The sequence below is a fragment of the Pelodiscus sinensis genome, chromosome 22 (genome assembly GCF_049634645.1).
Source record: "Pelodiscus sinensis isolate JC-2024 chromosome 22, ASM4963464v1, whole genome shotgun sequence".
NCBI classification, from domain to species: Eukaryota; Metazoa; Chordata; order Testudines; family Trionychidae; genus Pelodiscus; species Pelodiscus sinensis.
Window position 1 is genome coordinate 23,103,076 of NC_134732.1, and position 21,526 is coordinate 23,124,601.

General features: G+C 55.2%; 1 protein-coding gene across 3 annotated transcripts in view; it reads left to right on the forward strand.

Moving 5' to 3' along the window:
* Nucleotides 1-20,025, forward strand: part of PTGS1 (prostaglandin-endoperoxide synthase 1) — a 39,950-nt gene extending 19,925 nt beyond the window's left edge. For all 3 annotated transcript variants that reach the window (XM_075905608.1, XM_075905609.1, XM_075905611.1), the window contains 9 exons: nt 3,910-4,026; nt 4,784-4,924; nt 9,145-9,288; nt 10,231-10,412; nt 10,789-10,872; nt 11,637-11,883; nt 12,609-12,895; nt 15,913-16,060; nt 17,166-20,025. In XM_075905608.1, the coding sequence (XP_075761723.1) occupies nt 3,910-4,026; nt 4,784-4,924; nt 9,145-9,288; nt 10,231-10,412; nt 10,789-10,872; nt 11,637-11,883; nt 12,609-12,895; nt 15,913-16,060; nt 17,166-17,533 (1,718 nt within the window). In that variant the 3' untranslated portion in view covers nt 17,534-20,025. The remainder of the gene's footprint in view (nt 1-3,909; nt 4,027-4,783; nt 4,925-9,144; nt 9,289-10,230; nt 10,413-10,788; nt 10,873-11,636; nt 11,884-12,608; nt 12,896-15,912; nt 16,061-17,165) is intronic.
* Nucleotides 20,026-21,526: the final 1,501 nt, after the last annotated feature.

Genomic DNA, 21,526 nt, shown 5'->3' on the forward strand with positions numbered 1-21,526 from the left:
GCATCGTGAGCTTTCGGGGGCACGGCCCACTTCTTCAGATGACCGGAGTTATGAGTTTGGGTTATGAAAACTCGAAATAAATAGGGGAGGGGAAGGGGAGGGGGGAGAGAAAGAAAAAGGGAGGGAGGTGGGAGACAGAGCATCATTAAGTATCTGGAAATGGGTACTTAAACCTAAGTAGATAAAAATCAAAGTCAATAAATAGAATCCCAAGACAGGAAGGGTACACTCAGAGAGCTGTTAGTACCTTCAGTGGTTATTAAGTAGTAGGTAGAGTCCTAGCCAGCTCATAGCACGACTGAGCCCATTAGCATGTGAGTTGAATTTGCAGATGAACTGGGATTCCAGTGACTTGCATCTGACGAAGTGGGTCTTTGCCCACGAAAGCTTCTGCTCCAACACTTCGGTTAGTCTATAAGGTGCCGCAGGACTCCTCGCTGCTTTTGCAGATCAGACTAACACGGCTCCCCCTCTGATACTTGGGATTCCAGGGCCTCGCTGGTTTGTGGCAAGACAGCTACTTGCAGGTCTGTCAGACTGTGATTTGGCAGACTGAAATACTCACCAACAGGCTTCCGTATGTTCCCTTTCCGTATATCCGATTTGTGTCCATTGATTCTTTCCCTCAGAGACCATCCGGTTTGTCCAATACATACATCAGTGGGGCACTGCTGGCATTTGATGGCATAGATCAAATTACTGGATGTGCAGTCAAATGACCTTTTGATTTTGTGGCTTGTGTTGTTGGCTCCAGTGATGTCTTCGCCAGTGTAGATATGTGGGCAGAGTTGGCATCTTTTTTGGTTGCAGGGCTGGGTTCCTGGAGGTTTATGATGTGGTTGTGTGGCACGGTTATCAGAAAGAATAGGTTTCAGGTTAGGGAGTTGTCTGTAAAGCAAAAATAGTTTTTTCTCCTAAGGCCTGAAACTGAGGGATCATTTCCCAAGATGGGTTGTAGATTGTGTATAATGCATTGGAGGGGTCTGAGTTGTGGACTGTAGGTAACAACAAGAGGAGTTCTGTTATTTTCTCTTTTGGGCCTGTCTTGAAGTAGTTCATGTCTGGGTGGGTTTTTTTTGGCTGTCTGTCTGTTTTTTCACTTCCCCAGGTGGGTATTTCAGTTTTAGGAATGCTCTGTAAAGATCTTGTAGGTGATTGTCTCTGTGCAAATCCGGTTGTATCGTAGGGCGTGGCTGTATACAATTGATTGAAAAATGTGTCTGGGATGGAAGCTGGAAGCATGAAGGTAAGCGTAGCTGTCGGTGGGTTTCTGATACAGGGTGCTGGAAATTTGTCCATTATTTAACCGTACTGTAGTGTCCAGGAAGTGGATTTCCCTTGTGGACTGGTCCAGGCTGAGATTGATGGTAAAGTGGAAGTTGTTGAAATCCTTGTGGAATTCTTCAAGAGTCTCTTTTCCGTGGGTCCATACGATGAAGATGTCATCGATGTAGCGTAATTAAAGTAGGGCTGTTAGGGGGCGAGAGCTAAGGAAACGTTGTTCAAGGTCAGCCATAAAGACGTTGGCATATTGTGGTGCCATGTGGGTGCCCGTTGCTGTGCCGCTGATTTGGAAATAGAAATTGTTTCTGAATTGGAAGTAGTTGTGGGCGAGGACGAAGTTGCCGAGCCCTGTAATCAGGTGTGCAGGGTTGTTAGCGGGGATGGTGTTCCTGATGGCCTGTAATCCGTCTTCGTGTGGAATGTTGGTGTAGAGGCCTTCTACCTCCACGCTGGCCAGGACGGTGTTTTCAGGAAGAGTATTGATGTTCTGGAGTTTCCTCAGGAAGTCAGTGGTATCGCAGAGGTAGCTAGGAGTGTTGGTAGCATAGGGTCTGAGGAGGGAGTCGATAGAACCAGATAATCCTGTGGCGAGTGTGCCAATGCTGGAGATGATGGGCTGTCCGGGATTACCAGTTTGTGTACAGAGTCGGACTGAGGCATGGGCGAGCCGGGCAGCTGCCTGAGGCGCCAACCAATGGGGGGCGCCTGATGGCAGCTGTAAGGGGCGTGCAGCATTCCTTACAGCTGCTATCAGGCGCCACGCGCCCGGCTCCCGCAGCGCTGGCTCCATGACACCGGCCAACAGCACCCTTCCCTGTACGGCCCGGCACATGCGCCAGCAGCAATAACCGGACCGGGCTGGGCAGCGCATGCACCGTGCGCCCCGGGGGCGGGCCCCAGGCTGCGTGCCAGCGGCCGTGGCCAGGCTGCGCATGCACCGAGAGCCCCGGGGGCGGGCCTGCTCATGCACTGTGCGCCCGGGGCGGCACCACGCACCCAGGTCCAGGGTGCCAAAAGGGCTCGGGCAAGCCCTGTTTGTGTATTTTGGGTAGTAGAAAGTTCCTGGTCAGGGATTGTGGGGGTGTTGGTGTAAATTTGTTCCTGAGCAGCATCCGGGAGTTTCATGAGCAGGTTTTTCATGTTTTTTTGGTATTCCTTCGTGGGGTCACAGGAGAGAGGCCTGTAGAGTCTGGTGTTGGTGAGTTGTCTGTTCGCCTCCTGTTCATAGTCTGTCCTGTTCATGACGAATACAGCACCTCCCGTGTCAGCTTCTTGGATTATTACGTTCGAATTGGTTTGGAGGCTGTGAATAGCATTGCGTTCTGCATGACTGAGGTTGTACGTTATACGGTGTTGTTTGCTGATAATGTCAGCTCGAGCCTGTTTGCGGAAGCGTCGCTGTAGAAATCCAGACTAACTCGGCTACCCCCTGAAGATCCTGAAGATTTTAGGTTAATTTATTCCCTTGGCAGGATAGCTTAGAGTATTGGCCGGATCGCACGGTAGACCACACACTGGGAGCACAATGTATGCCCTTACAGTGAGATCACTTAACCCCTAGTCACGGTGTGTTGGTTAGAGCTTCAGACAGAGTGTGGTCCCGGTAAACAAAGGGGACCAAGCTGGGAATTAAGCTGCGTGGAAGCCTGTTTATATCTGTAGCCATTTCCTTTAATAAATGCCTCCTATTTCAGCTGGACAGTGATTCATTGTCACATAGCAGACAGCAAAGAATTACATTACAGTGCACCCAGAGTGCCCCTTTTAAGCAGGCGGAGGGGATCTAGGTACATGCATTTCGCACGCGGCTGCCTGGACCTGTTGCTGATAGCAGCGAGTGCAGGGCTTTGCTCCTCCCGGTACATTTTTCTGCCATGCTCCTCCAGTAAATCGTTATAAAAATCTGTTTTACAGGCACAAAACTTGACAGCCTCCGGGGGGGCTTAACAGAAACATCTGAAAGCAAAGTCCTGGGTGGACTTGTGTGTAGTTAGGAGAGGCCCCTTTCCTCCCTTTCTTGCTTGCCCCCTGTCCAGTGACTCTCCAGTTCCAGCCAACCCGTGTGTCTCCCCCTCTGCTCCATCCATCATTCTAAGAGTGATCCTGCCCTAGGGTGGGGCAAATGCTGGTTACCGCCCTCTGCAGCCTGGTAGCTTTCGCTGGGATTCCTCGCCCCGCTCGTGCATTCCAGGCATGTCCCGGATGGAATCCCTGCAGTGAATGGTCTTCGCAGCCAAGCCCATAGGGCAGCGTTGATCTCACAGGGCCCTAGTACCACTGGGCTGAAGACACGTGCTAAATGCATGTACCCAGATCCCCCCTGCCCTCCACCTGCTTAAAAGGGACACTCTGGGTGTAATGGTGCAACCCTTTCTGTGCCTTCTGCCATGCGATAGTGAATCACTGTCCAGCTGAAATAGGAGGCATTTATTAAAGGAAATGGCTACAGCTACAGACAGGCTTCCACACAGCTTAAATTCCAACTTGGTCCACTTTGTTTACCAGGTCCCTAGGCCTCCTGTGGGTTCTCTGCTCCTGGTCTAACGTGAGCCCCCGGTGATGGAGGAGCTGCCCCGTCAGAGATTGCCCACAAGTTAACAATTACATCTCTTGCTCTTCCCCTAGTGAATCCGTGCTGCTATTACCCATGCCAGAACAAAGGGGTGTGCATGAGGGTCGGCTGGGAAGACTACGAATGTGACTGCACCCGTACTGGGTACTTCGGCATCAACTGCACTCTGCGTAAGTTCACCCTTCCGCTTGGCCTTTGGGGCAAAAGCCCAGAGGCTGGGTGGAAAAAGAGCGCCTTCTGCAAGAGGCTTAATTCGACTTCATGAGCAGGAGACGGAGCTAATCTCAGCTCAAAATACCGCTCAGAGACACAGTGAGTAACAAGGCACGCAGCCAATGGAACACAAAACAGGAGCATTGCTTCATTTGTCTATACTCTTAGGCTGCATTTAGACTGGCACATTTTTCCACAAAAGCACCCGCTTTTGCGGAAAAACTTGCCAGCTGTCTACACTGGCCGCTTGAATTTGCACAAGAACACTGACGATCTAATGTAAGATTGTTAGTGTTCTTGCGCAAATACTATACTGGTCCCGCTCGGGAAAAACAGTGTAGACAGCTAAAAACTGTTTTGCGCAAAAAAGCCCCAATGGCGAAAATGGCGATCGGGGCTTTCTTGCGCAAAACCGCGTCTAGATTGGCACAGACACTTTTCTGCAAAAAGTGCTTTTGCGGAAAAGCGTCCGTGCCAATCTAGACGCTCTTTTCCGCAAATGCTTTTAACGGAAAACTTTTCCGTTAAAAGCATTTGCGGAAAATCATTCCAGTCTAGACGTAGCCCTACTGTCTGACCAGGCGCAGGTGCTAGCAGACTTCTTTGTTAGCTAACAGTTACTGCGAGTTGATTGGCCGCTGAGCAGCGACCACTAGAAAGGAAAGCGTTTTATTACCGATGGGTAACATAAAGCAATTTATTGTTTCATCCCAGCTGAGTTTTGGACGCGACTCCGCGTTTTGCTCAAGCCAAGCCCGGCCGTCTATCACTTCATCCTGACTCATTGCAAGTGGCTTTGGGACATCATCAACACCACCTTCGTTAGGGACACCCTGATGAAACTGGTACTCACAGGTGAGGCGAGGGGTTTCTCTGGGAATACTTGAAAGTCCAGCCTCAGCCCTTGGAGGTCAAGCGTGTCTGCTTTCATAGGAGCGTTGTGAGCAAGACGCGAGGAGTCATTCTTCCGCTCTATGCTGCGCTGATTAGGCCTCAGCTGGAGTATTGTGTCCAGTGCTGGGCACTGCATTTCAAGAAAGATGGAGAAATTGGAGAGGGTCCAGAGAAGAGCAACAAGGATGATTAAAGGTCTAGAGAACATGAGTAATGAGGGAAGGCTGAAAGAAATGGGCTTGTTTAGTTTGGAAAGGAGTAGACAGAGGGGCATGATAGCAATTTTCAGGTATTTAAAAGGGTGTTACAAGGAAAAATTGTTCTCCTTAACCTCTGAGGATAGGACAAGAAGCAATGGGCTTAAACTGCAGCAAGGGAGGTTTAGATTGGACATTAGGAAAAACTTCCTAACTATCCAGGGAGTTAAATGCTGGAATAAATTGCCGAGGGGGGTGGTGGAATCTCCATCCCTCGAGATATTCAAGAGCAGGTTAGACAGACGCCTGGCAGGGATGGTCTGGACGGTGCTTGGTCCTGCCGTGAGGGCGGGGGGCTGGACTCGATGGCCTCTCGGGGTTCCTTCCAGTTCCAGTGCTTGCTCCCGGCACGGCTGAGATCTCTCCGGGCCCCTGCCGCCCCAGTTGTGCTACTTTTCCCGTTACTTCTGTGCTTCATGCAGCAGGCATAATCCATTGGCCCTTGCTGAACCGGGCCAGGAATCCAGGGATGGGAGTAGCAGGCGCTGAGGAAAAACTCCCAGGCTCTGTCCACAGCACTGTGGGAGGAACGATGTCTAGTGGCTAGAAAGGGGACGGGAACTCAGGACTTGTCTGTTCGGTCCCTGGTTGGTCAGTGACTCCCTGCGACGTCAGCAGTGCTGCAGGGGGAGAGCCCTCACCTGGCCTAGCAGGGTCGCTTCCCCACCAAATTAATTGCCAGGCAAAGAGCAGCGCTGTCCTTCAGCACGTCCTGTGCCCTGGGCAAGCCCCTCTGCCCGCAGTGGTGGGCAGAACTGAATGGCAGGGGGCCATTTGTTCCTATCCAATCCGTCTGTTTGACAAGCGGAACATGTCGTTTTATACAAAAGGGCTGTATCTAGACTGGCAAGTTTTTCCGCAAAATCATCTGCTTTTGCGGAAAAACTTGCCAGCTGTCTACACTGGCCGCTTGAATTTCCGCAAGAACACGGACGATCTCATGTAAGATTGTCAGTGTTCTTGCAGAAATACTGTGCTGCTCCGGTGCAGGCAAAAGCCCTCTTGTGCAAATCATTTGCGCAAGAGGGCCGGTGTAGACAGCACAGTGCTGTTTTGCGCAAAAAATCCCCGATGGCTAAAATGGCAATTGGGGCTTTTTTGCACAAAAGCATGTCTAGATTGGCACGGACGCTTTTCTGCAAAAAGTGCTTTTACGGAAAAGCGTCCGTGCCAATCTAGATGCTCTTTTCCGAAAATGCTTTGAACGGAAAACTTTTCCGTTCAAAGCATTTCCGGAAAAATCATGCCAGTCTAGACCTAGCCAACGGCTGCTCGCTGGAAGCTGAATTGGTCTGAAAAACAACAGAGCGCTCATCGTTTTTAAAGGACTAGTGCTGCCAGAGCGGCAGCTTGAAAGCATCCAGCGACTGATTGCAGCTGGGCACCGTGTGCATGGCGGGGGAAGCCTTGTCCACCACGACAGAAAGACCCCAGAAAAGTTCCCCGTGTCATGGAAGCTGCCCTGGAAGTGCGTGAATGCTCCTATTAAATCTATGCCCTCCCCCTCGTCTCCTTTTCCCACTTCTCCCCTCCCTTTTTCTATCCCCCCCTCTGGGCCGGGTTTCTGGTCTTTATCTTAAGAATTTTACTTCAGTTGGATTTTTATAAACATATTTAATTGGCTGGGCAGCTAAACCCTGGAAATAACGGGTTTCAGGGTTAACCCTTCATGTTACAGCTCATGACACGTTTCCCCTAGAGCAGTGTCTCTCAACCTTTTTTTTTTATAAAGTACCCCTTTAAAAAAAATTATAAGTACCCCCCACTACCTACAGTTTTCAGACACACAAAATTGGTTTTCTACCACTGCAACACATTTGTTTAAACAACTTAATCATTGCCAGGCGGGCGATGAAATGTTTGGGTGTAAAAAGTACAAAAATAATAACTCGCTGTAAAACTTAACTCAAAAATGCAGTTTTCTCCAAATGTCAGTTGTGCTGTTGTGCTCCCCAGACGTCTCTCGAGTAGGGTACTCGTACCACTCAGGGCCGGCTCGAGCCACTCCTGTGCCCCAGGCAGTGGGCACGGGATGCATACGTGGCCCCGCACCGGACGCACACGCGGACCCGACTCCCCTGGTGCACTGCGCACCTTACAGCTGCAACCGGGTACGCAGTGCCTGATGGCAGCTCTAAGGGGTGCTGCGCGACCAGGCACACGGCGCCTCTTACAGCTGCCATCAGGCACCCCGGGCAGCTGCCTGGCTAGACCCCCCCTTAATCCGGCACTGGTACCACTGGTTGAGAAACACTGCCCTAGAGCGAGGGCGAGGTATCCAATAGCTAGGAGAGGAGGGGAAGCTGGGGCAGGCGTAGTTTTGTAGTCTGTGTTGGGTGTTTCTGTGCTTTCAAAAAGTTAAATAGAAAAAATATAAAACTTTAAAAAAGCTGAGACTAGGCAGCGCTCCAGTGTTGAGAGAAGTGCCGGGCTGTCAGCGTGGATTATCCGTGGGGGCCTGGCTGCAGGGAGGGTTAGCTCCGGGAGAATGCTCCCCCCAAACCAAAAACCCTCTGCTCATGCCACAAAGTTTATTACATTGCATAAATATTTTGGTTCAGCTCCTTGGAACTCTGCAGGAGGACGGGCCCCTGGCCCGGACGGTTGCCATTTCGGATGAGTTACGCTTTGCAAACCCTGCATGATTCATCGTCAAGGGATCCACTTCAAAGGAGAAGCGGAGAGAGTACGGTCCAGGGGGTGGGGCGGAAACAAGGGATTTTAAAGGCTACGAGTAAAAGGTCAGGGAAGAGAAACGAACTCTTCCTGGCAGAGCACAACCCACCCAGGGCAGAGCGATGGGCAGCACGGAATCGGTTTCTTTTCTTCGTTTTGTTAATGACTCAGCTGCGTGTGGAAGAAGCAGCGAGAGGACTGGACTTGTACAGGTGTAGGGCCAACAGCTTCCCCCACACAACGCTCTGTTGATACGCCTCGATCCCATTCCACAACCTCCCGGCTAGCCCAGCCCTGGGCTGCCCACCCGCAGGCAGGGTGGCTGATGCACGTCATCAGCAGTGAATATTGAATCAGTGTCAGAGGTGCAGTCGTGTTAGTCTGTAACTTTAAAAACAACAAGGGTCCTGTGGCCCGTTAGAGACCGACACACATAGTGGGTCACGAGCTTTCGTGGGTAAAACCCACTTCATCAGAGGAGCTGGAGTGGAAATTCCAGAACCCAGGGCATATAGAACAGCAAAAGCAGCTACCGGTGTGAATGAAGCTAATCAAGTCAGGCTGGATGCATCTCAATCAAGGCAATTTCCCCACCTTTGGTATTCACGTGTCCACATCAAATGCTGTGCATGGGACACATCCAGCCTGATCTTAATTAGCTTCATTCACACAGGTCCTACGACTGACAGCTAACTGCTTTTGCTGTTCTATATGCCCTGGGTTCTGGAATTTCCACTCCAGCTCATCTGATGAAGTGGGTTTTACCCACAAAAGCTCATGCTCTAATGCATTTATTAAATCAGTGGGTTCGCTAGCCACCGTGAACCCCTGCAATTGCGTGCTCGTTAGAAACAAATAGTTGAACCCCTTGTTACAAATGAACAGCAAAACTTTTGTGAAGGTCACTCGACTCCAGAGCAGGGACAGAAACAACCTCGGCGTTTTCAAAGGAAGATGTTTATGGATCAGGTCCCCTTTGACTTTCCTGCTTGGATCCAAATCCAGGTACCCGCATCTCCCTTGCAAAGGCCTCCCCGGAGAGCAAACCCCTGCACATCCTGCATTCCATCAGCGTCTCCATCTCCTGCCCTCCGTCCTGCTCTGTGTGCACCCAGGGCTACCGCTAGCCGGGCCCTGTCATACCGGTGCTGGTCAGGGACAGGCACAGGTGGGAACGACCCAGAGCAGAAGGAACACGTGTGTTTGGATTCCCGGGCTGCGGGGTGACTGTCTTCCCTCTCCTTTCAGTGCGGGCCAATCTGATCCCAAGCCCCCCCACCTATAACTCGGCTTACGGATACATCAGCTGGGAGTCCTATGCCAACGTGAGCTATTTCACCCGGGTCCTTCCACCTGTACCGGAGGACTGCCCGACTCCTATGGGAACCAGCGGTAAGCACCCGTCTCGGCAAAGACCACCCTCAGGGCCTGTGCGAACCTGGCCGTGGGAGTGTCCACGCAGCACTGTAGCCACGGCCCCACGTGACGCTCTTCAGTCCCGATCCAGAGGCTCCCCGCTCCAGCAGAGGCCGAGGCTACGCACAGGGCGCAGGCTGGTGGCACCTCGAGGTGTCGTTCACTCCCTTGCTTTCCCAGGGTTTCCCTGCCACGGAAGAACAGCTACTAAAAATCAAGGCCCCTTCGGGCCCCCGTCTGCACGGCGAGGGGGGTCCTAGGACAAGTCAAGGTTGCTCTGGTCGCCTGGAGGCCGGGCATCCTGCAGGCAGGGACTGCTCCAGCCCCCCTCTGCCTGCGCCCCCTTTATCAGTGAACCCCTGAAACGTACTGCTCATCCAGTTAAGCCATTAAAGGGGATTTTACATCCCTCCCTTCAGCCCTGGTTCTAATCCAGCCCAGCTGGATCGCCCCAAATCACCCCCCTCCCAGCGAGAGGCTCTGAGGCTAGGCCCCGGTCCAGCCCGCCTGGGATTCAGCGCCAGGCTCTGGAGAAGGAGTCTTCTCCCCCCACGTGGACAGCGCCAGGCGGAGGTACCAGGCGGGTGGCCCCCAGCCTCCCTCCCGTCCGGTTCACCTCGACGGCGCCAAGGACCCCAGACAGCGTTAAGCCCTCCGAGGAAAGCAAAGGCCATGCCCCCCCCCCCCCCCCGCCTGCGACATGCTCGCAGAGCCCAGCCCGCGGGAGGAGCGAATGGGCCGGGCTGCATCTTCGGGTCTCCCGCCCCCCCCAAGGCAGAGGCATCCCCCCCGCCCCTCCCTCCCGCCCCATGGCAGGGGTTCTGGGTGAGTTACTCTGAGGCGTAAGGCACCCGGACCCACCCCCCCGGCTGGATGCGCTGACAGCTCCCAGCTTGGGTTTGTTTCCTCCCTTTGCAGGGAAGAAGCAGCTCCCCGACCCTCAGCTCCTTGCGGAGAAGTTTCTGCTCCGGCGGCAGTTCCAGAGAGACCCCCGGGGGACCAACCTGATGTTCGCCTTCTTTGCGCAGCACTTCACTCACCAGTTCTTCAAGACGTCCGGGAAGATGGGGCCCGGCTTCACCAAAGCCTTGGGCCACGGGGTAGGAGAGGGGCCTCCCGGGAGCCGGGCTGTGCCTCACGGGGGGCTCCCCGGGGTGGCCCCCTCCCCCGGCACTGCCCACGACCCAGCGCCTGCGCCCAAAGCTCAGGGTTCACGTCGTGGGCTGAGCAGGAGAGGGGACCAGAGGGCCTGGTGGGGAAACCTGTCCTGGCGGGAGCAGGCTGCGGGGCGCTCCCCTGCCCAACCCATCGATACCCTCCAGCCCCAAAGGCTGCTGGGAACCTCCGACTGCCAAGGCGGGGATGCCGCCACGGCTAAGGAGCAAACCCCTCCCTGCCTGGGCCTGGTGGGGCAGGGGGGCAGCGGGCCGACCCCGCGTGTCGGCACAGCAGGGTCACGCCGGCCTCTCCCGGCAGGTGGATCTCGGGCATCTCTACGGCGACAACCTGGAGCGTCAGCACCAGCTGCGGCTCTTCAAAGACGGGAAGCTCAAATACCAGGTACCGCGGCCGTCGGCTCCAGGGGGTGCGCTCAGCCAGCACCCCCCCCCCCGCTCCGACTGGCGTCCCGCCCGCGGCCGTGGCAGGGAAACCCGAGCGCCCCAGGGGCCCGTTCTCGGGCCAGGCCGGCACAGCCCCTCCCCCCCCGCCGGCACCACAGCCTGCCCTGGAGAGCCCCCCTCCCCAGCCAGGTCCTTGGGAGACACTCTCCTAGCAGCAGGCCCTCGGAGCCGGCACACGCGGCCTGAAGCAGCCTCCTGTTCATCTCCAAGCCACGGCGAACCCAGGTGGGAACCTAAGGCCCAGGGGCTGGATCCGGCCCCCCAGCTTGCCCGGATCTGGCCCCCGAGGCTTGGGGCTCCTCCTGCTCCCTGTGCCCCCCCCCACCGCCTAGCCCTCCCACCCCCAGCCCACTCCTGCCCCCGCCCTCCTGCCTAGTCCGCACTCCCCCGCAGCCCCCTCCCACATACTGAACTCAGTTTTGCTCCCACCCCAGAGCGGGGGGGCACAATCGTTTAGCCTGCCCCCCCCCCCCCAGGCCCTGGCATCTGAGGGGCATGGGGGGGGGCGGGTTTTTTTAGTATTTTCACTTTTGTGAAAACGGATGTTTCTGTAGGTCACTGGCCCCCCAACCCAAAAAAGGTTCCCCCCCCACCCGGAGGGAGGTGGGGCGACCGCCCAGGCTGTCACTCCGGGGCACAGGGACCGACTTGGCACGTCTCCCCCGTCTGCTCCCTGCTGCCCACCGGCTCTGGTCTCTCCAGCTACGGGACGGCGAGATGTATCCACCCACGGTCCTGGAGGCTGAGGTTCACATGATCTACCCCCCCGGCACCCCGAAGGAGAAGAAGCTGGCCGTGGGCCAGGAGGTGTTCGGCCTGCTGCCGGGGCTCATGATGTACGCCACCCTCTGGCTGCGCGAGCACAACCGGGTCTGCGAGGTGCTGAAGCAGGAGCACCCGACGTGGAGCGACGAGCAGCTCTTCCAGACCGCCCGCCTCGTCCTCATCGGTGAGAGCCCGCGGCCGGGGGGGCTGGGTCTGAGGCCGCCCCGTCCTTCCCCCCCCACGGGACTCTGTCCAGCCCAATTGTAAGGGCCCTCTGAGCTCTGGGCAGGCCAGGCCACAAGACTCTCAGCCTCACTGGGGGGGCACAGCCTCGCCTTCCGTTCCCTCCCCCCATTGCCCGAACGACACCCCCGGGGACACCCAGGGAATCCCTGCACCCTCCCACCCCCACCCTCACTCCGCTCCTCACCCTCCCCCCAGCCCTCCCACCCCCTTCCCATTCCTGCACCCCACCCCCCACCCAGCCCTCCCACCCCCACCCCCACCCCTAACTGCTTCCTGGCACCTGCCTCCCACACACTGAACTTCTCATTTTTGGCCCCGCCCCAGAGCCTGGGGGGCCCCACCAAATCTATCCGCCTGGCCCTCCTAGGCCCTGGGGTGCGAGGGGAATGTGGGGAGGGTCTTTCTTCTCAGTTGGGGACCACGTCAGTGAGGATTTGGGGGTTTTTTTTGCTTCCACTTCTGGGCAGCCCCCGACTGACTTTTCTGGGGGCCACCGGCCCCCGACCCACAAAAGGTTCCCCGCCCCTGCCCTCCGCAGCCAGGGCTCTGCTCTCTCCGTCACGAGTGCCAGGGGCTCACACACCAGCTCGTTCACAAGCTGCTGCTGATGCCCGTGACCACTGGGCTCCGCTCCCCTGAGCCTCTCGCTGCCTCCCCCCCTAGGAGAGACCATCAAGATCGTGGTGGAGGAATACGTGCAGCATCTCAGCGGGTACTTCCTGCGCCTCAAGTTCGACCCCGAGCTGCTGTTCGACGTCCAGTTCCAGTACAGGAACCGCATTGCCGTGGAGTTCAACCAGCTCTACCACTGGCACGGGCTGATGCCGGACTCGTTCGTCATCCAGGGCAAGGAATACAGCTACCAGCAGTTTATCTACAACACCTCCATGCTCATGGACTATGGGGTGGAGGCCTTGGTGGAGTCCTTCTCCAAGCAAATAGCAGGAAAGGTACGGCACAGCAGACGGGCACCTCTCGGCCTGACGGGGGAGGGGTAATGTACATATTGCTCCGTGGTGTGTTGGTGCCAGCAGACTGCATGACTTGCACAGGGCATGGCAATGCACCGTCAACCTGTGGAACTCCTCGCCAGAGGAGGTTGTGAACACCAAGAGAAACAGGGTTCAAAAAAGAGCTGGATACATTCATGGAGGATAGGTCCAGCAATGGCTGGTAGATAGGATGGGCGGGGTGGTTTGGCAGAAGCTGGGAGGGAGCAAGGGGGGAGGATCACTTGAGGATCACTCGTGCTGCTCATTCCCTTCGGGGCGCCTTCGGAAGACAGGACACTGGGCCGGATGGACCTTTGCTCTGGCCGCTCTTGTGTCCTCGTGGCAAGAGGCTTGGGGAAGGGGACACGTCGCGGTCGATTCTGATGTAGGATGCAAGGAGCAGGATGGCTCCTGGTGCTCCCCTGCCGGCCCCAAAGCAATGCAGCTGCCCCGGTGTCTGTCAGCAGGTGGGGCCTCATTGGCACAATCCACCCAGAGGTGGGGACAGCGCCTGGGCTCTGCCATGACACAGGTTGTGTCTGCAGCATGGGCAGCCTGTTCCCCTTCCCCCAAAGTTTTGCTGCTATTGGGGGAGGGGAGGAGAGGGGCGTGAGGGTTTCTCAAAAATCAAAAAGGGGGCGCGATGTCGAAAAGTTTGGGAACCACTGTGCTAAAGGAGAGCGACCTGGCCTTGGCTTTGGGCCTCTGCTGCCATCGTGTGGCTGTTTCCTTTCCACGGCATTTGGGGCTTCTCTCTTCCCCCTCTTCTGGGGACTCTTCTCTTCAGCGCGGGGGGGGGGGTAAAAGAGTTTTACTGAGCGCATGTTTACAGCAAAGTCAAAGCCAAACACGTGGCACACGTGTAAGATAAAACGTAAGTAATCCGCGGCTCAAGGGGGGGTACAGCAGTAACAAAACACTGCACGTGGTCTAAAAGCGCTCGACGTGACCCGCCTAGTCCCGGATGCAAGCGGGGGTGTAACAAAACTGTAGCCCCAGGGGTTACGTCTGGACGTCACCCATAAAGCAGAACAGTCGTCGTCTCTTAACAGTCCATTTATCAATGGGGAGGGGTCAGTCCTTTGGACTTTATGAAAGAGAAGGAAAAGAAATTGAGCTCAGTCCACCAGGTAAGGGAAGCCAATGCTTCCCCTGAACTCGTCCCTCGTCGGCGCGTCCCTGTCACGGTCGGTCGGTGTCCTGTGGACGGTCTCCTCTGGCACCTGAGGGGGAAACAAAAGCTGGGGGGGGTGGGAGAAGTGATTGAGGCCCCGCCCGTGTTCCTCCTCGGTGGGTGGCCAGGTAAGGCTCTATCCCATTAGCTGCCGTGCAAATGGCTAGAATATCCCCCCTTCCGCTGACAGGTCACCGCCTAACGGCTCAGCGCAGGCCCTTCTGTAGGCTTGGAAGGATCAGGCAGTGGCTGGTAAATGCTGAATTCATTGAGCTCAAACCAGTGGGAAAATATTTCCACGTGCAAATCTCAGGTTACAGCGACACAAAGCAAGAAAAATGCGGCTTGAGAACTTTGGCGAGTTTGGTTTAAGGCTGTGGACGTGGTTTGTTCTGACACGTGGACTGTGTGCGAATGGTTCTGAAACTAACTTTCTGAATCTTGTTGTCATTCAATGATTGCTGTCTGGCGTGTTTTCCCCCCATTCTCCCATCACCCAGGGATTCCCTGCACCTGTCAACATTTACATAAATAGAAATACAAGATACTTAAAAATAAGCATCTGTTCTACCTCTCAGCAGTGTAAGAAACAAAAATGGAATTCTGCCAAGCCTAGTGCTCTAGCGTCTTCCTCTGGAGCAGCTGGCATGGACCACGGTTGGGGATAGGGGGCCCACGCCAGCTGGACCATTCATCTGCTCAGGTCTGGTAGCCCTGACACAGTTCTGGTAGTTAGCATTTCTGGTGGTTTGCTTTCTCTGTGGCTGTCATAGGGTGTGTCTAGACTACATGCCTCCTTCGACGGAGGCATGTAGATTAGCCAGATCGGAAGAGGGAAATGAAGCCGCGATTAAAATAATCGCGGCTTCATTTAAATTTAAATGGCTGCCCCGATCTGCCGATCAGCTGTTTGTCGGCAGATCGGGGGAGTCTGGACGCGATGCCCCGACAAAGAAGCCTTTCTTCATCGACACAGGTAAACCTGGTTTCACGAGGCTTACCTGTGTCGATGAAGAAAGGCTTCTTTGTCGGGGCATCGCGTCCAGACTCCCCCGATCTGCCGACAAACAGCTGATCGGCAGATCGGGGCAGCCATTTAAATTTAAATGAAGCCACGATTATTTTAATCGCGGCTTCATTTCCCTCTTCCGATCTGGCTAATCTACATGCCTCCGTCGAAGGAGGCATGTAGTCTAGACACACCCCTAGGCTCGTAGAATCCCAGGACAGACAGAGACCCCAGGAGTCATCGAGTCCAGCCCCCTGCCCAAAGCAGGACCAGCCCCGACTCAATTGTCCCAGCCAGGGCTTGGTCAAGCCTGGCTTTAAAAATCTCTAGGGAAGGAGATTCCATCCCCTCCCTAGGGAACCCATCCCAGATGCCATATCAAGATGTGGCCTCACTAGAGGGGAATAAAGGGGAATAATCACATCTCTGGATCTGCTGGCAATGCTCCTCCCAATGCCCCCAATATGCCATTAGCCTTCTTGGCTACAAGGGTGCCCTGTTGACTCATACCCAGCTTCTCATCCACTCTAATCCCCAGGCCCTTTTCTGCCAAACTGCTGCTTAGCCAGTCGGTCCCCAGCCTGTCGCCGTGCTTGGGATTCTTCTGTCCCCAGGGCAGGACTCCGCACTCGTCCTGTCTTCAGTCACGTGGCACCTCCGGGATGGACACGTTGCCAACACCCTCGTGAGACGTGCACTCCGCCAGGCTCGTCAGAGCTTTCCGCAGTTCCCAGTGGGACGAGCGCGCGGTTGTAACCGAAGTTTGCTCTTCTCGCTCTCCCTGCCTTTCAGGTCGGCGGGGGCCAAAGCATCAACACCCACCTCTTGAAAGTGGCTGTTGGCGTTATTGAGGAATCGCGGCTGCTGAGGCTGCAGCCGTTTAACGAGTACCGCAAGCGCTTTTCCATGAAGCCCTACAAGTCCTTCCAGGAGTTAACAGGTGAGATTTCACCACCAACGTGCTGCTGGCGATGCGTGCCCGACTGCAGCAATCCACACAACCTAGAACTCCACGCGCCCTGCTGTCCGTAAGGGGCCGCCTCTGCCTTCCGGGTTCCCTCGGGCAGATCCTCGTGCAGCGTCAGATCACAGCACGTGGGCACACAGCTTACCCAACCCGGGGCGCTATTGTAGGCTTTCAGACTGACGGATCAGTCTCCCGCCACCGCGTACTCCTCACCCACTTGGAGAGCTGCCAGGCACTGGCTACTGGAAAGAGTTGTTACCTGCCTTCTAGCAGGACAGTGGGGCATAAGAACGGCCAGACTGGGTCAGGCCAACAGTCCATCCAGCCCAGTGTCCTGTCTGCCCACAGTGGCCAATGCCAGGTGCCCCCTAGAGGGAATGAACAAAACAGGGAACCATCAAGTGACCCCTCCCCTGTCACCCATTCCCAGCTTCTAACAAACAGCAGCTAGGTACACCGTCCCTGCCCATCCTGGCTAGTAGCCATTGATGGACCTAACCTCCATGAACTTATCTAGCTCTTTTTTGAATCCTGTTAAAATCCTGGCTTTCACCACATCCTCTGGCAAGGAGTTCCACAGGTTGACTGTCCGCTGAATGAAGAGAAGCTTCCTTTTCTTTGTTTTAAACCTGCGACCTAGTAATTTCATTTGCTGATCCCTAGTTCTTGTGTTTTGGGCACAAGTAAATAACTTTTCCGTGTTCACTTTCTCCACACCAGTCGTGATTTTATAGGTCTCTATCCTATTCCACCACTCAAGCTCCTCTTTCCTAAGCTGAAAAGTCCCAGGCTTATTAATCTCCCTTCACATGGCAGCCGCCCCAAGCCCCTCCCTCATTTCTGGTGCCCATTTTCAGAACCTTTTCCAATGCTAAGCTATCTTTTTGGAGATGAGGAAACCATGTCTGCACGCCGTATTCCAGATGGTCCTGGGAGTCCGTCAGACCATTGAGTAGGGGCTGGGCGGGCAGGGGGGTGGATCACAGAGCTAGAGCCGCTGCCGCGTCCTGTGTCTTTAGTGGAACCTCCCCTCCGAGCAACCGTTCCACCTTCTGACATTCTGACTCTGTTGATGCAGGAGAAGAGGAGAAGGCAGCGGCGCTGGAAGAGCTCTATGGAGACATTAATGCCCTGGAGTTTTACCCGGGCTTGCTGCTGGAGAAGCCCCAGCCGAACTCTATGTTTGGGGAGAGCATGGTGGAGACGGGAGCCCCCTTCTCCCTGAAAGGGCTGTTCGGAAACCCCATTTGCTCCCCGGAATACTGGAAGCCCAGCACGTTCGGCGGCGCGGCTGGCTTCGAGATCGTAAAGACGGCGTCGCTCCAGAAGCTGGTGTGTCGCAACGTCAGGCGGTGTCCCTTCGTGTCCTTCCACGTGCCAGAGCCCAGCACAGAGACAGGAACCACTGGCGACCACCAAGCCAAAAACCCATCCACCGAGCTCTAGTGCCATGGCAGCTCCGGGGAGGGAGAGGACAGCCTCCCTCAGGCCCGTGCCTGATAAGACAGCAGCTGAGGTTCCTCCTTCGCTCTTGTCCTAATGATTCCTGGCGTACGACCCCGGTACAAAGCCCTTCCGAACAGAGCCAGACAGGAGGAGGACAGCATGTATCAATAGAACATGTGGCATTACTCAGACCCGGGCCTGGGAGGGGGAAAGGAGAGAGAGGCTGGTACTAGCGAAGGGAGAGTCTGAGTCATCTCCATGCTAAACAATGGTCTGTCTCCACTCACGCGGCCTGTGGATCCCCGCACGGCGCCAGTTCTGTTTTCCGGGGGACTCTCGGCCTCTCAGCTGCTTCCCGTACCCGCCTCACCCCCTTGTCTGCTATCGAGAGTCGCTTTCCTGCACGCAGACAGCCAGGCGACCGACGCCCCGCAGCCGGGTGGAGACAGAGCAGTGCGCAGCGACCCTCTGGCCCCCTTGCTCATCCCTCTGGCCCCCGCAGAGTAGGCAGAGCAGCCCGACGGCTTGTGCGTTCACACCACCAACCGCCGTCCCCCAGGAAATCGCCACAATGAGGCTTTTTCTCGGGTGAGCGGGGCTCTGGTTTGGACCCGTCGCATGCTCAGCACTTTAGGGCTCAGCCCTTTCTCCTGCACCCAGGCAAGGCCAGACTCTCCCACAGCTCGAGGGGGGTGCAGGAGGTGAGAGCAGCCCCCCATGGGTTATCACATGGCTGGAGCACACTCCTTCCTTACAGGTCGGAGCCTGCCCGAGGCCAATCCTTATACAAACTAATCAGAGCTCCTTCCCTTCGCCGGTGCCCAGCTCAGCTGCAGTTTTCAGACCTCTGGGCAAGCTGGCTAAAGCGACCTCCTACCCCGCAGGTACAAGTCAGCCCTGGCGGATAACTGCCTGGAAGAGACAGCGAGCCAGCTTTGTGAACTGGATCCCGTTAACGGGCTGAGTGGGCGCTGACAACGATTAAATTTCGGCCTGCATCAGCCGTTGCCAGCAGCAAGTGGGAAGCGAAGAGCTTCTGAGGCCTACCCTGCTTCCTGCTTCTGCAAAAGCCTATGCAAATAAAGCGCAGATTAGCATATTGCTGTGCTTCATTTGCATAATTAACTAGGAGCCGTTTTTGTGCAAGAGCCATTCTTCCTGAAAAAATGAGGAAGAACGGCTCTTGTGCAAGAGGGGGTTTTGCACAAAAAGGCGCTGTGTAGACAGCACCTTTTTGCGCAAAAACGGCTCCTAATTAAGAGCTAGGCTGTCGGAGATGTGGCGTGGAGAACAACAGAGTTCAAAATGGCCGCTTTTTTTTTTTTTTTTTGGCTCAGTAACTTTGCCCCCCACTTTTTTTGTTGTTGTTGCTGCTTGCTCAACAAAAAAATCCTTGGCATTCCTCATAAAAAAAATTATTGTTTGGTGTTCCTCGGTCTTAAAAAGTTTAAGAAAACCTGGTGTAGACGTAGCCGGAGAGTGTAGGAAAGCAGTTGAATTTCATGCTTCTTCAGCTCCATTGTGCAGCATCGTGTGGAGAGTAAAATACAGTGGGGAAGCAGATATCACAGAGAAAGGGGCTGGGGTAAAATCTGTCAGAGCCTGGAACAGTCTGGAAAATGGAAACCTCGACCAGACACAGAACCACACTGGTGGACAGGCTGAACCTCTCTAGTCCCGAACTCTCTGGTCCAGCAACAGCCGCGGGCCGGCATGATTTTAGTTAGCTGGATGTCCACTTAACGTGGATGTGCCCGAGTTTCCCGCAGGCCTGGCTCTCAGGGTTCTGTGGTTGAACACTAATTTACCCTAAACGTCTTCGAAGAGCCCAGCAAACAATGGAAGCGTTGGTGATGTGGCTAGACCATATCGACCTCCCATAGTCCGGCAAATTCTCTGGTTCGGCACCGGTCAGGTCCTGAGGGTGCCGGATTAGAGAGGTTCAGCCGGTACCATAGAGAGTGGTGCTTAGTGGTCGACCAGTCAGTCTCTTAATAGGCCTTTGCTAATTAGATTGGATCAGGAGCCTGCTTCCTGGCACGCGGTGAGAACTACCTCACTCTACACACAGGTCTGTTGGGCCTGGAGAGGACGGTACCACTCAGTGCAAGGGAGGGGGTCAAAATCTGGCCCTTTCAGTCTATGGGCCCATCAACTTTCCTGGGGGAAAATAGCCCAGAAAATTCTCCTCGGAGTACCCTGCTTCAGGGCTCAGGATCCCCTGTTCCACAGCACGATACAGACCTTGGACCCTGGCTTTCCTACCCATATAGCCCCCCCTTTGCAACAGCCGCTGCTCTGCGCCTGGCTGGACTGGGAACGCGGGCTGGACTGGGGACGAGGGCCTCATCTCCAGCTGCACGTCTGCAGGGGGAAGCTATCTGAGCGGTGCAGTTGAGTGGAAGGTCCAAATGCACCGCGGGGCCTCTGTGCACCTTGTGACAGAGCGGTCGGGGGCGATCCAATAAAAGAGAAAGTGATTTCACCTCCCAGCCGATGGGGAATAATTAGCGCGGTCTCAGTTCTCCCAGAAAAGAGTTTCGGGCATCCAGACCTAAGGGCTGAAAAGAACATGATGGGGGGGGGGAATCACTGGGGCTCTGGTGATGCTCTGTAGCAGTGTTTCTCAACCAGTGGTATGAGGACCCTTGGGGTACTCGAGAAGCCTGGGGGGTACATCAGCACAACTGAAATTTGGAGAAAACCGAATTTTGGGTTTAAGTTTTACAACATTTTATTATTTTTGTACTTTCTACACCCACAAATTTCATCACCCGCCCGGCTACGATTAAGTTGTTCACACAAATGTGTTGCAATGGTAGAAAAAAATGTTGTTGCCCAAAAATGATAGGTACTGGGGGTACTTCTAGAGATTTATTTTTTTAAAGGGGTACTTTATAAAAAAAAGGTTGAGACACACTGCTCTGTGGCATCACACCGGCATGGCCAGCTGGCCCTCTCAGAAGGCAGACATGCAAATCTCTGTGGCTGTAAGAGAAGCCACATCTCAGGACCCTCTATTGCCCTACGCCACCTTCCAGCTCTGTGCTGCCTCTTGGCGTGTGGTCAGTAGCCCCGCTCCCAGCCCATCCAGGTCTCCCCGGCTCCTGGATGAAACATTCATCTCCCCCAGTGCATACAGCCCCCTATCTCCCGTGCAGCCTGCCCACAGCACAGCTGTTGTGTGTGCTGACAGTGAACCGACCGTAGGCCGACACTCCACGCACGACACTGCCAGTTTATTTTAAAGCCCCCGAAGCCGACGACACCACGCTTACATTCTCACCCACCATCTGTCCCGGGGTTAACCTGGCCCCTTCCCCCTGCAGGGCTGCATCCGCACCACAGAACAAGATCTCCAGTCAGTCACAATTTCACACGTCTCCACACCAGACGCGTGCCCCCTGGGGGGTTCAATGCACGTCGTCCATTCCATCATACGCATCAGCCACACGGCACGGCAGGGTTTGCCTCGGCTTTCGCCATGTCCTTCCCTGGGGGCTCCCCGGACACTTTGCAGCCTGCCCTGTAACACAAGAGGCTCGGAACAGCCCTCAATTCATACCGCAAGCCCAGAGCGTCCCACTCCCTCCTTGTGACTCTACCGACACACGGCGCCACGGCACACAAAGCCCAGCCCTGCCTCCCAGAGTCACCACCGCTCCAGAGTCAATGGCTTGGGAGATCTCTTACTATTTCCGGTGGACAATCCGTGGCTGGGGGGTTTGGAGGGACGTAGCACAGAGGAAAGCGATTCCAAAGCTAGTGACAGGAGCAGATGAGGAAACATCGGGAGAGCCAAAGACACAAGAGCCATGGTAAGCAAGACCTGGTCGAACAAACAGCCATATACACAGTAGAATATTCCGACCCACTTCTGAGCCCCAAACATCCGGGCAGGCGGCTGCTCCTGGCCCCGATCTGCCAGAGAAGAGCTGTTTTGTTCACTTCGAGACTTCACTGGGTCTGTTTTAATCCAGTCACAAAAAACTC